Source organism: Lissotriton helveticus, chromosome 2_1 (assembly GCF_964261635.1).
Source record: "Lissotriton helveticus chromosome 2_1, aLisHel1.1, whole genome shotgun sequence".
NCBI classification, from domain to species: domain Eukaryota; kingdom Metazoa; phylum Chordata; class Amphibia; order Caudata; family Salamandridae; genus Lissotriton; species Lissotriton helveticus.
Genome location: NC_136059.1, coordinates 1,975,215,928 through 1,975,232,634, shown reverse-complemented (window position 1 = coordinate 1,975,232,634; position 16,707 = coordinate 1,975,215,928). Strand labels below are relative to the sequence as shown.

The 16,707-nt window shown below is 48.5% G+C and overlaps 1 protein-coding gene across 3 annotated transcripts in view; it reads right to left on the bottom strand.

The window, feature by feature from the left end:
• FHIP1A (FHF complex subunit HOOK interacting protein 1A) overlaps positions 1-16,707 on the bottom strand; it is a 512,772-nt gene that overhangs the window by 219,743 nt on the left and 276,322 nt on the right. For all 3 annotated transcript variants that reach the window (XM_078676922.1, XM_078676921.1, XM_078676920.1), the window contains one exon: positions 11,823-12,449. In XM_078676922.1, the coding sequence (XP_078533048.1) occupies positions 11,823-12,449 (627 nt within the window). The remainder of the gene's footprint in view (positions 1-11,822; positions 12,450-16,707) is intronic.

The window sequence follows — 16,707 nt, the reverse complement described above, 5'->3', positions numbered from 1 at the left end:
ACCACGCGTAGACTGCAACGTGTGTCCGCGTGAGTCTCTGTGCAATGCGCTGCATACCAGCGCGACCCCAGGTCAAACAACAACCTGACAATGGCGACGAAGGGTGTCTGACCCCACGCTGTGCTCCTCGCAGCTCCGCCCTGCTCTCCGGTACCTCTGACGGCCCGGCCCTTGCACGCGGCCCCGACGGCCCCAGATGAGGCCCTGCCCTTGGCTGGTGAAGGGTGGCGTCGCGCTCGCTCCTGGTGCGCCCCGCAGCCTGTGTTCCTGACACCTCCTGCCCCGGTGAGCGTGGTGATTGTTGCAAGAGGGTGTCCCCGCTGCGCCCATAGGCCGCGCCACGTGCTATTTGGCGCCAAACCTGCCGGTGGTGGCACACCCTGCGCTGGGGTGGTGCAGCTTCCAGGAGAGGGAATTTCCACCCAGGCCGTCCAGTGGGCGCCTCCAGCCCGGCCCAGACCGTCCGCCCTGAGTACACACGAGAGAGAGCTGCCCTGCCCACGCCACGATGACGGCCATTCCCCCTATCGAGCCCTTTGTGGTCGACGGCGCGCCCGCATCTCTAGCGCCCAGATGGAAGGATTGGACAGAAAGGCTGAATTTCTACTTCGAAGGTGCAGGGACGGCGAGGGACCGGCGCAGAGCGCTCCTCCTCCATCTCGGAGGTAAGGATATTCACCGCATCTACAAGACCCTAACGGAGGCCACGCCGCACACCTATGTCACCCTGCTGCAGGCGCTCAACGCCTACTTCGAGCCCATGGCCAGCAAGGACTACGAGAGGTTCCTTTTTCGCCAGGCCAGGCAGGAGGCCGATGAATCTCTTGATGCATTCCATGGGAGGCTTAGAGAACTCGCCAGCACTTGTGGTTTCAGGGATGAACAAGAAGAGATACGCGGCCAAATAATTCAAAACTGCTACTCGTCCGATCTCAGGGTCAAAATCCTCCAAGAAGATGGCAAACCCCTTGCCGAGATCCTGAAACTAGGCCGATCCAAGGAACTGTCGCGAGCAAGAGCGTCGCACATGGAGGCAGCTTTGCACAGGCCGGTAAAGAGTGAACAAGTCAATGTAGCAGAACAAGTGAATGTTGTCCGACCCAAACAGCGGCCGTTCGGAGGAAAGAAGCCACAAGACCGGCGAAAAGACTGTGGATATTGTGGAGGTACACCTCACAGAGCGAAAGACTGCCCAGCAAACGGCAGGAAGTGTGGCGCATGCGGGCGGATGAATCACTTCGCCTCGGTGTGCCGATCATCCAAACCAAAGCCGGAAGCAGCACATGCCATCAGGGACAGCCCGGAGAGCGAGGACATGGATGATGACGTCCATGATTACCCCATACACTATGTCCTTGCCATCGACCACCCATCCAGGAAGAAGAAGCGTCTCCCAAAGTGTCGAATAAGAGTGAACCAACAAGAAGTGAGGGCCACCATAGACACGGGAGCCTCTATAGAGTTGATGGCAGCAGATGTGTACAATCAACTGCGTGACAAGCCGACGCTGTGTAAGGCGAAGATACGAGTGTTTGCCTACGGACAGAAAACCCCAATACCACTGGTCGGGTGTTTCCAAACTGAGATCTGCCATCAGGACAAGAAAGTCCCCTCCACCATCTACGTGACGAAAGAAGGAAGCGGCATGCTGCTAAGTGGGAGGACAGCCGAGGAACTGCGACTCATCTTCCATGCCATGGCGGTCCTAGAGGATGAACTAGATGCCATTCTAGAAGAGTATGAAGACACGTTCAGAGGCATAGGATGCCTCAAAGGCAAAGAGGTATCGCTGCATATCGACCCCTCCATCCAGCCAGTGGCCCTCCGACACCGGCGGATAGCGTTCCACCTCCGGAAGAAGGTGGAAGAAGAACTCGAAAGTCTGGAGAGGCAGGGAATAATCGAGAAAGTCGACGGGCCCATGCCCTGGGTGTCACCGATTGTGGTAGCAAGAAAGCCCAAACAACCAGGACAGGTCCGCATATGCGTGGACATGCGTCTGCCCAATGCAGCGGTGAAGAGGGAGCGTCACCTAACACCCACCATCGACGACATCCTGAGTGAACTCAATGGCGCCAAGTGGTTTTCCAAAATGGATCTTCGCTCAGGTTACCACCAGCTGCCCCTACACCCTGATTCCAGGTACATCACCACATTCTCCACACATGTGGGCCTACGGCGATATCGCCGCCTCAATTTCGGCATATCAAGTGCGGCAGAAGTATTCCAGAATACGATCCGTGAGGTACTCAGCGGACTCCCAGGTGTACTGAACGTCAGTGACGATCTGCTAATATACGCCCAAACGGTAGAAGAACACCACCAGAGGCTAAAAGGGGTCCTGCGAAGACTCAAAGAATCAGGCCTCACCCTGCACCGAGAAAAATGCCAATTCCTCCGCAACACCATCAGTTTCTTCGGATACACATTCTCGGACAAAGGCATTGCTCCCGATCCGGAGAAGGTCAAAGACGTACAGGCAGCTCCCGCTCCTACCAACATCTCTGAAGTGCGGAGCTTTCTTGGGATTGTCAACTTTTGTGGCCGCTTCATCCCAGACCTCTCCAATATCACTCGACCCCTCCGAGAACTCACGAAATCGTCCACACCATGGCAGTGGGGTGAAGAGCAGGACGAAGCATTCCGCAGCACCAAAGCGGCTCTATCCGCGGAGAAGACACTCTCCTATTTCGACCCATCCAAGCAGACCAATATCGCTGTCGACGCCAGTCCGTTCGGCCTAGGGGCCGTCCTCACGCAACGCCAAAATGGAGACGACTGGGCACCGATCGCATATGCAAGCCGGTCTCTCACCGAGACAGAACAGAGGTATTCTCAGATAGAACGGGAAGCCATAGCGATTCACTGGGCGTGCCGGCATTTTCACATGTATGTTTATGGACACCCATTCACTGTCTCGACGGATCACAAGCCCCTTATTCCGCTATTCCGGGGCTCGGTCTCCAAACCACCCCCCAGGATTGAAAAATGGATACTGCAGCTGCAGGAATATGACTATCTGCTGGAATTCAGACCGGGAGCCTCCAACCCAGCGGATTTCCTCTCACGACACCCCAGGGCGGCCACCCCAGGAGAAAAAGAGGATGCAGAGGATACAGAGTCTTACGTGAATGCAGTGGTCGAGAGGTCCAGACCGCTCCCCATGAGCCTGGACATGATCATCGAAGCCACCAGGAATGATGAAGTTTCCCAGCTTGTAGCGGATGCCATACGCACGAATGAGTGGAAAGCTCTCCAGGCGTCGCTGGGCAGGAGAACACCGCAAGCGAAAACAGCGTTGGAAGCATTCTTGAGGGTCCGTGAGGAACTATCTGTGGACAGTCTAGGGTGCATACTGAGGGGACCCAGAATCGTAATGCCTTCATCCCTCACCCAACAAGCCGTCGCGCTTGCGCATCGAGGGCACCAGGGAGTGGTGAAAACAAAAAGCCGACTTCGGGCAAAACTGTGGTTTCCTGACATGGATTCACAGGTGGAACGAGCCGTCAAGGAGTGCCAGTGGTGCCAAGCCGCGGGACCCTCAGAGAGCCCGCCCCCGATCGTCACCGAGGCTGGCCCGGAGAAGCCGTGGGAACAGGTGAGCGCTGACTTCGGTCACTTGCCAGATGGAAGGCACATGCTGGTCATCATGGATGACTACACCAAATATCCAGAGGTGGAAATAATATCATCCCTCACCGCAAAGGAAGTGATCGCCAAGTTTGAGAAGACAATTGCAACACATGGCATCTTCGAGAGAGTCAAAACTGACAATGGACCCCCCTTCCAAAGTCAAGAGTTCTCGGAGTACCTCACCGAGTGGGGTATACACCACAGGAAAATAACACCCAGGTGGCCACAGGCGAACGGAGAAGTAGAGAGGTTTATGCGCACATTAAACAAAATAATCCGAATTGCCCATGCGGAAGGAACATCTGTGGAAAAAGGAATTTACTCATTCCTCAGAGAATATAGACTAACACCACACCGCACCACAGAGGCAGCACCGGGTCCATCAACGATGGGACGCATAATCCGAGACACCATCCCGAGTCACCACACATGGAACCCCACTGAGGCAGAGTCATGGAGGACCACGTCCAACAGGAAGAGATCTAACGATTATGCCAGTTTCAGGCGAAGATCCAAAGAATCATCCATTGCAGAAAACGACAGGGTCTATGTCAGAGACAGGTATCCCGGGAGCAAATTCCGACTCCCGTTCGAACCGCAACCATGGACTGTCACGAGCCGCAATGGAACAATGATCACTGCCCAACGAGGAGGTGAGTCCGTCACCAGGAATGTCTCGTTCTTCAAGAAAGCCGTCAGCCCGAGGAATGACCTGCCTGACGCCGAGAGGAATGGAGAGTCACCCGTTCAGCCAGAAATCACCCAAAGTCCGCCGGACGGCGCAGACCAGGAGTGGAATACCAGCCCGGCGGAGGAGACACGTGCCTCTGCGACACTCAGTGCTGCTACGCCGGGGCGTTCCCAGAGTTCCCGGAGCCCCGGAGCCCCCAGCAGTGAACCACCCCGGAGAGTTCTGTTCCGCGGGGAAGCAGCTGGCTACGGGCTGAGGAGAAACCCGGTGCCCAACTCCCAGATGGCTGACTATGCAGTGGGCTGAGGACACTCGCAGAGACTAGAGACTGGTAACAGGCCGGATGGCCATTGTTCTTGCTTATTTGGTTTTGATCCCCAAGAGACTACCATGTTTTGATATTGCTGATTTTGTCGTTTATTAAAGGTGGAAAGGAATGTAATGTTTAGACCGCACGGTTGCGGTCTAGTTGTTAAGCGCACGTAGGCGTGCGCATACGCGGCGGCGTAATACGCCGCGTACGATATAAAAATAAAGGTGGGCGTGTCCCCGAGTTAGTCGGGACCACGCGTAGACTGCAACGTGTGTTCGTGTGAGTCTCTGTGCAATGCGCTGCATACCAGCGCGACCCCAGGTCAAACAACAACCTGACACTGCTGTCACCAGCAAGCGGCACTAAGGACAGAGCTGCAAGGGAAGTGGGTGAGAATAGAGGAGAGGTGGGGCTATGCACACGTGCTTCTGAGGATGGCTCTTACAGAAGACGGCTGATACAGGCGGAACTGAACAAAGGAAACTCATAGTTGGAAAATGCAAATACCGTCCAAAATATGAAGCGTGGCGTCCGTGAAGAGGGCGCTATGCGGATACACGAGCTACAGCAAAGAAAAAAATTGTGCGGAGAAACAAAACCTAAAAAAACAAAGAGTAAGACCACATGTAAAATGGGCAGCCTCCTGGGATGGTTAGAAACAGCAAAATGTGGGACTAATCAAGCATAATGACCAAACAAAAGCAGGCATTTATGAAGGGCATGAACAGGAATGAATGGAAAGCATGGGAGGTGCTTTAAGCTCACAGTCTAAACACAGCATGCCTTGCACAGCAGTGCATTGGCTGCCTAGGCTCCACTTAAAAACATTGACCTGTCAGGCCAGCCCTTCTGCACTGCCAGATTGCCCTATAGGTCAGTTTGACCCTGCACACCAATGACGATCAGTCAGAATGGTTCAGCAAAACGTGTGCAGATAGGAGAGCAACTAGCCTACCCTGATTGACATCAGCCAATAGAGAGTTAGACAGTCTCTCCTCCTGCTTGGAAGTGTAGGGCGCCTGGGAGATGGCATTATTGCTGCACCTTTACTGTGAAACAGTGACATTCTTGAAATACACTTATGTTGCACTCACAATTATCAATACTGCTGCTGCAGCAGTCCTTTCATGCAACATGCATGACTGTATGCCCTTTCACAATCAGGGCAATCATGAAGGTACATATTTCTTTTAAGAACAGGTGATTTATTTGAGTTCTACTGCCGAACTGTAGGGAATGCTCAACTTAGGCATTGCCAAGAGGTCAGTGAACTCTGAAAGTAGAAAATGCCAAAGACGATAGGAAATTGATTAACAACGCTCATTTAATAGCTGCGTTTATTGCCCTTTTAAGTTTTGTTTGACAAGCTCTATTTCTTTAACAATGTTTGGTTTTGGAATTTTTACGCGTATACAGCAGCATGCCAAGAAAAACTCCTTTCTGCTGGGCTGTTTTAACCCTGTCATTGAAACATCCAGGAGGTTTGTGAAACGCCTGTTTGAAATTATTTTCACTGTACAAACCCTTCCTCAAACTTACTGCTTTGGATAAGATCTGATGCGAGTACCAAGGTGCATTAAGGGCATACTAGTGTACAAAACACAAGCAAGCGATGTGATGCTCCTAACACATCTCTTATAGCCGACACATGCTGGTTTGCTCATTTCAAAATGCTTCTACAGCTTGCGCTGTTTCATATATGGTGATAAAGTATCTCCTCTTTTTTTTATTACTTAATTTGTCTGTCACTGTTCCACTTTAGCTATTTTAAAATGTTTATTTACCCATTATCACCAATATTTATATATTATGGCTTTTTCCTATTCAACTTGATTTTCTAATTGGCTCAGCATTTTGTATTACAAACAAAATCATCATGTTTTGGTATTTTTTCTGTGCCCAATGAATTTCACATAGTGATTCTTCTAACAATTAAGGATGTCTTCAAACCGCAGTACCCAAAACACCGGCACAATGAAATGTGAAGATGTTGCACCTGGCAGTCATCAGCCTCTCTGAATTAGTAATCAGGGACGCACAAAAGAGCAGACCCGAGCTAGACAATTCATCACCTCACATGCAGCCCATCACTCATCCCTCCCATCAATCAAATTGCAGCGCTCATGAAGAACTAACTAATATTGCCTTGCTAACAGTTTTGCTAAAACATCTCAAGTTAGACCTATCTCCATCCTCCTCACAGTTGGAGGAGTGCAAGCAATACACATTTACCTGGGGCCTAATTAGTGGTGGTGCAACCACCACTGCACTGGCGGTCCAACCGCCAGATTACAAGTGCCATGGTGGGACCGCCACAGGAGCATTGCTGCTACCAGGGATCCTTGATCTCGGGTGGTGGCACACCGGTCTGAGGAAGTGATAAGCTGGCGGTGGCACTGCAGCACCACCAAGCATATTACAAGTTTTCTCACCACCCTCCCTTTCATGGAGGTGAGCCCCCCTGTAATTCTGCACCCTCTGTTCCTGCACAGGAAGAATTGCATGACATGGTGCATTTCTTCCTGTGCATTAACATGCTGTGGTGCTCCCACAGTGGTGCCTTTCTAAGGCTCTCCTTTGAGCCATAGAAAGGCACCGTCGTGGGACCGCCACACCACAGACTGCCCCCTAGGATTAAACTCACAATGCGTCAGGACTACGAGTTAGGGTGTCTACCTGAGGGGCGCTGGCATGGCATCCCTCAGGAAGTCCACCTAACTCGTAATCAGGCCCTCTGTCTGGGATGCTGTCCTCATCCTCTTGTTCCATGGTAAATCAGTGGCTTCCAAAATGGATTTGACTGCTTTTAGTGCTCTAACTCCAAGAAACAGAGTCCTACTACTATACATGTGCTGCAACACATACAAACACACTCTACAAACAACACAACATGTCAACACAAAACACATAATAGCAGATCTTTATATGAGAGAGGCCACTAGACCACACAGTCACTTACACCGATAAAACAGTCAGGTTAACTATAGAAGATCATAAAACACGACATGCTGCCGCCATCACCACCAATATGATGCTAAACTCAAGAAAGGGATAGTAATTTTTTCTCCACTATGAGGGTGGGCTGGGAGCAACATTCCATGTCACAAAACAAGTCCTGGACTTTGCATTGTCAGGGACAGTCAGTCCTATGCCTCTGCTCTCTCTCTACATTGGTCTGACACCAGTGCCAAAACTAAAAGCCTGGATATCTAAAATACGCATACAGTCAGGCACTCAAGGCATCGGTACACACCCAAATACCAAGTACGGGTTATTCTTATCCCAGCTGAAATAAATCCTAACAGCAAATAGAGTGTGTGCCTAATTCTAGTGGCAATCAAAATGCTTAGCTTCTTTCCGCAATTTCACATCCTTATATTGCATGCTATCCCGCAAGCCTACTCGTAGTATTTTTTTTGTTTTTTGAAATTTGTTTTATTGTTGCATCAAAGTATACGGGTACAGTGTAAATAATCTGCTGACGTGGCCTCAACATTCAGCCATGCGTTCAACGTGTTTTTTGTTTATACAACTGGTGCAAATATACATTTCCTCCAGTAATCAGTACAGATCTTGCAACCACGTCTGCAGGCCGGGAGACAGTGAGCCGGCATAGCCAAGAGGACAGTGAATGATAACAGGGATGTAAAGTCCCGTCTCAAGGGCGTTGGATCGGGGTCTGTACTGTCCATATAATGGTGCTACCAGAGAACGGGGGGGGGACAAAACTGTGGGAGGGAAGCATGTGGGCGCTAGCATGGTCGAAGCAGGGGGATACCCGTGATGGGTGTCGGGGGGGGGGGGGCCCAAGGAGGAGCCTACTCGTAGTATATGCCAAAATCCTGCGTGATAATTTGGCCTTGACTTAAGACTAAATTGTTCCCTCTTTTGAATAATCCCCACATCTCCATCCTCTGCATGCCTCCTCTCTCTGAATACAGCCTACTCTAAATTGCATGTCTGTCTCCATTCATCTACTTTATTATATTTTACAAATTATGTATACCTCATTTTTTAGGTCACAACCTTCCCTTTTCTGAAACCAAAGTAATGTAGCCTTACAATACCTAATCTTCTCTAGCCTATCTATTCACTCAGCCAAACATTTGCAAGAACTTGCATAGCCCACATTATTGAGCACGCCTTATCTCCTATTAACCCAACTAACACAAAGAAACAAGCAAATCAACAGAATGGTTTCCTTGTCAGCACAATGTTAATCCCAGTTAGCAACAATAATCACTAACCATTGAAAAAGCCTCAATCTTGAACTCCGGAGTGGCGTGTTACTCCCTGTAAAGCATCAATGCCTTGCCTGGGGTAGTACGCACTATATAATTCCAATTACAATACAAGACAATACAACTCCTGGACAAGCACCCAATTCAAGACTACTGGTAAAATACAATTTACTCTGCACTTATGCCACGATTCCATCCCCTAGCACTGGATGATCTAAGACAGTATTTCCCAAGCTGTAGGTTGCAATCCACTGGTGGTTCACAAGTTGATTTTTGATGGGTCACAAAATTCAGAGCAATAATTAAAGATGACTTTAAATGTTGTGTTTAACATGTCACATTGGTGATTCAAAGACAGAGGTCAAAAGTCAGGCTGCTTTATTCTTGTAACATGATGATTGGTGTTTACTTTTCTTTCTCTGATTGCAATGTGGGGGACGTTTTTAAGATGAATTATGAGACAATGTAGGATGTTGATTTTTGCAATACCCAACAAAATGTAAAAACCTGTAAATGAACTGTGTGCATCCCGGCAGTTAGGAAAGCAAAAGTGAAGCACCTTTTTGTAATTCTGAAGTGTTCTGTAAACAGAGATTTTAATAGTATCAAAACAAATCAAGACACTCACTTGGTGACGCACAAATGAAAAATATGCACAGAAACTCGATTTCCACACATTATCATTTGTGTGCTCTATAGTTTTTCCAGTAAAACTGCACGTCTGTGCAAATTTAGTTGCTATTTCAATGGAAAATGTACTGTCTGATAATTGACAATACGCAAACACACATTGTCTTAGTTACATTAAAAAAATCTCCTCGCTTCATGTACATTAAACTTCGGTGGGTCGCCAAAGTTTGTTGTTCTAAAAGTGGTTCTAAAAAGTTTGGGAACCACTTACCTAAGACTATACTAATGATGACATCTGATTTCTAGCCACTTGAAGGACTGCGATATGGTTCTTACATAAACAAGCAAAGATTTCCAGGGCAAACAAACACCATTAAGTGAATAGATCAGTTATTCTGGATTTTAAACTCGGACCTACATTCATTACAAGACAAAGGCAATGCTGTACAAAGTAGTGGCGGCTGGCATCTACTGGGAGGAAAGGTGAGCACGCACGTGCAAATATTAATATTAAAAAAAACTTACCTCAACAGGCATCCTCCGCTCCGGACCTCTTCTGAGGAATTGGATGCTGCAGTGCGGGTACCAATCCTGGTGCTGCTCTCATACTGTGAGAGTAGCACCCTAATTGGAGGGAGTGGCCTCACTCAGTGCTCCCCAGCAACCTAGAGGCCTGCACTTATTCTATCAGAGCTGTCTTAAGACGCAAGGGTTAGAAGTTTCAAATTGCACATGTCTGGCTGTCCGGCGAAAGATGGCAGGCCAAAGGGACATGCGCACTTTGAAAATTGCACAGAGACCACCTTCCTTCCTGCTGCTGTCATTCAACAGTGGCCTTGCCTCCATCTTGAAGCTCAGTTCAGGACCAGAGGATGAAAAATAAAATGGTAATAAATTACCATTTTATGTTTAATCTTTGGGGGTAATGTAAGTGGGGTAATGCTCTTCCGCTCCAATGGAAGAGCACCCCTGGTGCAAAGAGCCCATCACTGTTGTGTCACAAACGTTAACAAACTTCTACTGGATGTTATTGGAAGTTTGGTGCCCAGAAATCAGCCAGAATCTCCAGCAGCCAAAATAATATATAGCGCTTCAAACTGAAGTGCTTTCATTTCAAAACACAGTACGTAACAGGTGTTCAATCATCCAGAGTAATACCACTGAATTTATTGACATCAGAAGGATAGAAGGCAGTATTTCTACCTCGGGGTTCAAACCTTTGACATGGAGGGAACACCAGGTGTCAGCAGTGAGTGGTTAAAGAGCTATGGTATTTTACAATGAAGGCCAACATTCCTGAAACTCAGCATGACAGAGCCTGGTACAAACATACAAAACTCGGCCTCCTATTTGTTGTCAACTCGGAATGGCTTACACGTTCTTCCACCCTGTAAGGGGTAGGTTCCGGCCATTCTTCCCGATTTTCACCCAGGTGAACCTAAGAAGCAACAGCCCTCCTTTCAATCATTAATGTGGGGGGCTCACATTCCACCTCCATGAGGACAACTGGATTACAGAACACTAGCTTTAATGAACTGAAAGCAGTTTCAGCGTCCTGGTCAAAAAACAAAATCATTGGCATTTGCCAGCATTGCTTAATTTGTGATGGTAGCTGCAGGTGATGGGTACCAGTTCTAACTTTTGGGGACCTGGACTTATTTTTTACCGTCAGATTTTGACCCAGAGCCAAAGAGAGAAAGGAAGAGGAAGAGAAAGATAAGAAAATGGCATGGTAAAGAGATAGACGTTTAGGGTGGCAGTGGAACAGATAGGTTTGAGGAGGACTCAAGATTGGCCAGTCCTGGTACTCAAAATTCAGTAGCAACAGAAGCCTGTTCCTTTGAACCACCTTCACCTTTCCCCTCAAATTATGCATTTTATTTACTTGGACATTAAACATGAATAAATGCATTGATCCGTTAAATAGATGGAGAGTTGTCATTAGGTCTCTTCTCTCCTTCTGACAGGGTTCTCTACAGACATCTGTCGCCACCACTATGTCACTGACCTGTATTATGAGTACAAGCTGAGCAAATCCTAGAAAGGATGTATATCTAATACACATCCAGGGCAATTTTAATATAAACCTCTCTCACAATGCAGTGCCCCACTGCAGAACGATCACAGTGCTCCATTAGGTCCATGAATATTTAGAGTGCAACTGGAGATACAAGGCAAAGCCATGCTGTAAGACAACTTGCTCTAAATATGTTTTTGCTAAATACTAAAAATTACTGTTTTTATATTATTTTGGGACAAACAAGAGAACGAGCACCACATGAAAATGGAGGAAAGATAATTCAACCACACTTACCGGACAAAAATAGGTGCTCTCCACAATATGATTTGCAACAACATTATTCTCTGCAGACAGAGACATGATGAAGAGCAGGGCATCCCGTGCCTGCGGACCCACAGTTCCCTCCCTATGGATGAAAGGAATCAAGAGGGAGAAGATAAGGAAGTTAGCAGCTCCCTGATCCTCGCTGGTGTGGAAGAACAACTCCAAAATGGATGGATCTTTGACGAGGATGGAACAGAGTTGGTTCAGCAAAACCACCAAGGCTGTCTCTACTGCAGGTGTGGTCGTCCCTGAGCAAGAACTCAGCAGCATCATCAGAGGTTTCAAAATGGGTTTGTGGTGCAGCAACGGCTGGTGTGACTGGGTGACCAACATCTCATACATCTTCAACTGCTCCAACTTGGTCTCATCTGTGAACTCTCGCCTTAGGCTCCACAGGAACAACTTCTCCATGATGTTATCGGAAACAACAAATTCCAAGATAGGGCCCATGGCAGCGTCCTTTGCCTGCTCGTCTATCAGGAGAAAGAGCATGTGCTCTACATAATTCTGCACAGCGCTGGCCTCATCTGCAGGAATCATCCCATGCTTTGCTTGAGAGTTTTTCAAAGGATCATGCTTCTCCAAAATCTTTATGACCTAGGGAGATATCAGACAAAAGCATGAACAGTAGAAATTTTCCCCAGGAAATGTTCAAAGACTTTCAATACACAAAAGCATTAAGTAAATTATAAGACTGCAGGACACAAACCAGTGCTTTTGTAATGCAAGCAGATTTATGTACACATATTCCAAACCACCGCAACTAATAAATGCATATACAGCTGGGAAGAGAATTAGTTACACGCCTGATAATGTTGGATTCCTCTGTGGGTGGCATTTTCAAAAAATTATTTTTGTGACTCTAAATCTTGATAAGCTTGGAGTAGCATGTGAAAATACAAACTCCAAAAATGTCTTTTTGAAAAAGATAAAATCCAAAAGAAAGAATACCATAATCGTGACCTACTACTAAGCAGTGTCTCCAAAATATGGTATGACTGGAGTTTGATTTGAATGACACAATCCTAATATACGTAGGAAGTGAGTTTGGCTAGATTTATGGTTTAAATACTGGCTGAATTTCTTTTTAGGAAGTTCTATATGTAAGGTAGAGATGTAGGAATCTTTATTTTGGAATCTGTTTTGAAATGTTTGTTTTCATATTGAACCCAGTTGGCTCTGGCAAAATCCCATTATTGGGGGGCTACCAGTGCTCATTGACACCTTCAGAGTAGCTCACAGCTTTCAGCTCCTTTTTAGGTCTCGGCTAGCATAAGACTGCGCACATGCGCAGTCTCGCTGGCGAGACTTAATGAGATAGAGGTATTTTCACTAGCAAGGTTAAGCCCCACCCCTCTTTTCCATTGGCTGGCGTCACCGTTCATGCTAAACGGTGGCCAGCCATTGGAGAAGAGGTCCTAGTGACGTTCTTCTTTCTCTTTAAGCCCCATCCTTTTCAGACTGGCTTACTTGACTTACGTTTGTGGTAAAAGCTTTCTTATCTTCTTTATGGGACCATCTGTTTTGCCCCATAAAGAAGATAGGAAAGCTTTTACCACAAACATAAGGCCTCTTTGCCCTTTGTCATGGACCCTGACACCGTTTACGATCAATGCTGGACCAAAACCACGAAATGAGTTTGGAGCACTGTGCTGCCTGATACAGCCCCCCCCATCCTACTGTTTAATGACCGCGCGGCTTAGCCAAATATGAGGCATTTAATTGGATCATGTGCAACCTGGCCCCCAGGTTAGGCCGGTTGTCATCAGGCCGTCGATTTGTATGGAGTGGGGTGGAGGTGGGCCTTGGGCACGGAGAGCGCAGTGGGGCCCCTACCCCTTTTATCTCCAGACCCCATGCTCCCCGCCGCTAGCAAGTGTCCCCGATAGTGGTGGGGCCTACCTCCAGGGCAGGCCTGTTTTCAAAGTAGCTCCCGAGTTCGGGCTCGGCGAGTGGCCAGCCTCCCAGCCCCCCCGCCCCTACCGCGAGCGCTCTGAGCATTGTACTTTGATGTTGTGTGGTCTGGCATCCCGATTGTATTATGCCCCAAATTTTTGGTATGGATTGGGGTGGGAGGGGTCCTCGGGCTCAGCGAGCAAGGCCCCTGCTGCATCCCCCCAAAGAACCCAGCCCCCCGAGCGCTGGTCCCGTAAGTGGTGGGGTCTGACTCTGGGTCAGGCCAGTTTTCAAAGAAGCTCCCAAAAAAATGTGAGTGGATCGGGGGTGGGGAGGGCATCGAGCACGGCGAGTGGCTAGCCACCCAGCCCCCACACCCCTTCCGCGAACACTCTGCGCATTGTGCGTTGTTGTGTGGCCTGGCCTCCTGGCCAGGCCCGATTGTATTCGGCCCCCGAAGTTTTGTTATGGATTGGGGTGGGAGGGGGCCTCGTGTTCGGCGAGCGAGGTGAGGCCCCTGCTGCATCCCATCCCAAAACCCCGGCGAACCCTCGCCCGCCGCCGCGAGCGCGTGTCCCTCAAGTGGTGGGGCCTACCTCCAGGGCAGGGCTGAGTAACAACACATGGAATTAACCTCTTCACCCTACATGACCCGCAATTTATTCTCGCAGCTAGCCCATACCAGTAGTCCTCCATCACAAAGGGTTTGCCCACCCAGGACTTCCCATTCCCTTGGGGGTCTCATCCACTCTGTAAGAAACAAGGTGCTAGGCCACCACTGCATTCCTGCAACCATGCAAAAGCAGCAAGGAGCTATGAGGCTAGAAAATCCCTGAAGGTCCTAAAACTGAAATTAATGGTCTGCATAATACATGGCTACCTACGACCCGCCATCCTTCTGAGGGGTGCCACTGAGACACAATGGAACCCTATACACATATTGCTTGAAAATAAGCCAATACTTCCCTATACTCGAGGGGTCCCTGCTCTGCCTATACAGGCCTTGAAATATGTGTTTGGGGTTTGAGGTCGCACCGGATTTAGGTATCACGTGCAAATCTGCACCCGTCTGCGGGTCATCCACCCGTGGAGCCACCTAGCAGAAGTCACGTAACAGTCCGACCCTTCCGCCCAGCAGCCGTGCCCACCGCTGGGCTAACTCCACCGCCCACGGTATGAAACGCAGACAGACCACAGTGTCCTCACGTGCTCCTGCTGTGGTGAACTTGCGCTGATACCGTCCTCGCAGTATTTATTACCGTCTGGCAATGGAATATCCCATTGAGAAATACATTCTTTTCTAAAAATCAATGTCAACCATTTGCATTTTTATTACTGAACCATACAGGTCAAACAGTCAGCTGCAACCAATCAAACCGATTCATCGGTCTGTTCGGAGAGCTTCATATTCGGCCATCTGTAGGAAATCAGTTTAGATGCTTAAGGCTCAGTGGCCTACCTTTAAAACATTATAACTCCTGTTCTCGCGAGAGAAAAAAAAAGAAGACAGCGAGACACGTAGTTGTATGCGTGGAAAGCAGGGAAAGGCATAGCACACGGATATAAGAGGCTGGCACAGAGAAATAACAGCATTGGGTATAAGTGCCTATGTAACTAAGGAGAGGGAGCCAGAGAGAAGCTGTAGGGAAAGAGACAGAGAGAGAGACCTAAGAGGTTGCAAGTTAAAGGAATGTGTGGGCAGTAGGGACGTAAGAAAAGGAAACAGAGGGAGAGAGAGGAGAAAGAGAGCGAAAGAAGAGAAATAAAGAATAGGAAGGAAGACAGAGCGGAAATACAGACGGATACATATGTAAGGTGGCTAACCACTAGAGAGGGGGAGAAATTAAGTAGGGAGAGAAACAAGGTATGGATGTAAAGTATGGAAGAAGGCAGACACAGAGGTGAACAGAGAGAGAGAGAGCACAGAGAGAGTGAAAGAATAAATTAGACTGAAATGAGATACACAGAAGAAAGGACAGAGATGTGTGTGTGTGTGTGGCTCTGTGTGTGTGTGTGGCTCTGTGTGTGTGTGTGGCTGTGTGTGTGTGTGTGTGTGTCTGTGTGTGTGTCGCTCTGTGTGTGTGTGCGGCTCTGTGTGTGTGTGCGGCTCTGTGTGTGTGTGGCTCTGTGTGTGTGTGGCTCTGTGTGTGTGTGGCTCTGTGTGTGTGTGTGTGTGGCTCTGTATGTGTGGCTCTGTGTGTGTGTGTGTGTGTGTGTGGCTCTGTATGTGTGGCTGTGTGTGTGTGTGTGTGTGTCTCTGTGTGTGTGGCTCTTTGTATGTGTGTGTAGCTCTGTCTGTGTGTGTGGCTCTGTGTGTGTTTGGCTCTGTGTGTGTGTATGTGACTGTGTATTGTTCTGTGTGTGTGGCTCTGTGTGTGTGGCTCTGTGTATGTGTGTGTGGCTCTGTGTGTGTGTGGCTCTGTGTGTGTGTGGCTCTGTGTGTGTGTGGCTGTGTGTGTGGCTCTGTGTGTGTGTGTGTGTGGCTCTATGTGTGTGTGGCTGTGTGTGTGTGGCTCTGTGTGTGTGTGTGGCTCTGTGTGTGTGTGGCTCTATGTATGTGTGTGTGTGGGGCTCTGTGTATGTGTGTGTGTGGGGCTGTGTGTGTGTGTGTGGCTCTGTGTGTGGCTGTGTGTGTGTGTGGCTCTGTGTGTGTGTGTGTGGCTCTGTGTGTGTGTGTGTGTGTGTGTGTGGCTGTGTGTGTGTGTGTGTGGCTCTGTGTGTGTGTGTGTGGTGCTCTGTGTGTGTGTGTGTGTGTGGGTGCAAATGGAATAGGTCTCGCATTTGCGAGAGATTAAGCTATTGGCATTGTAAATGACAATGCCATTTATTTATCTGTTTTCAAAACCAACACAAATAAAAAAATTGTCATTTACAATGCCAATATCTCTAACTTTTGCAAAGGCGAGACCGTTGCATTGTAAATGCTTAGTTAAAAAGCACAGGGTCACATTTTCCTTTT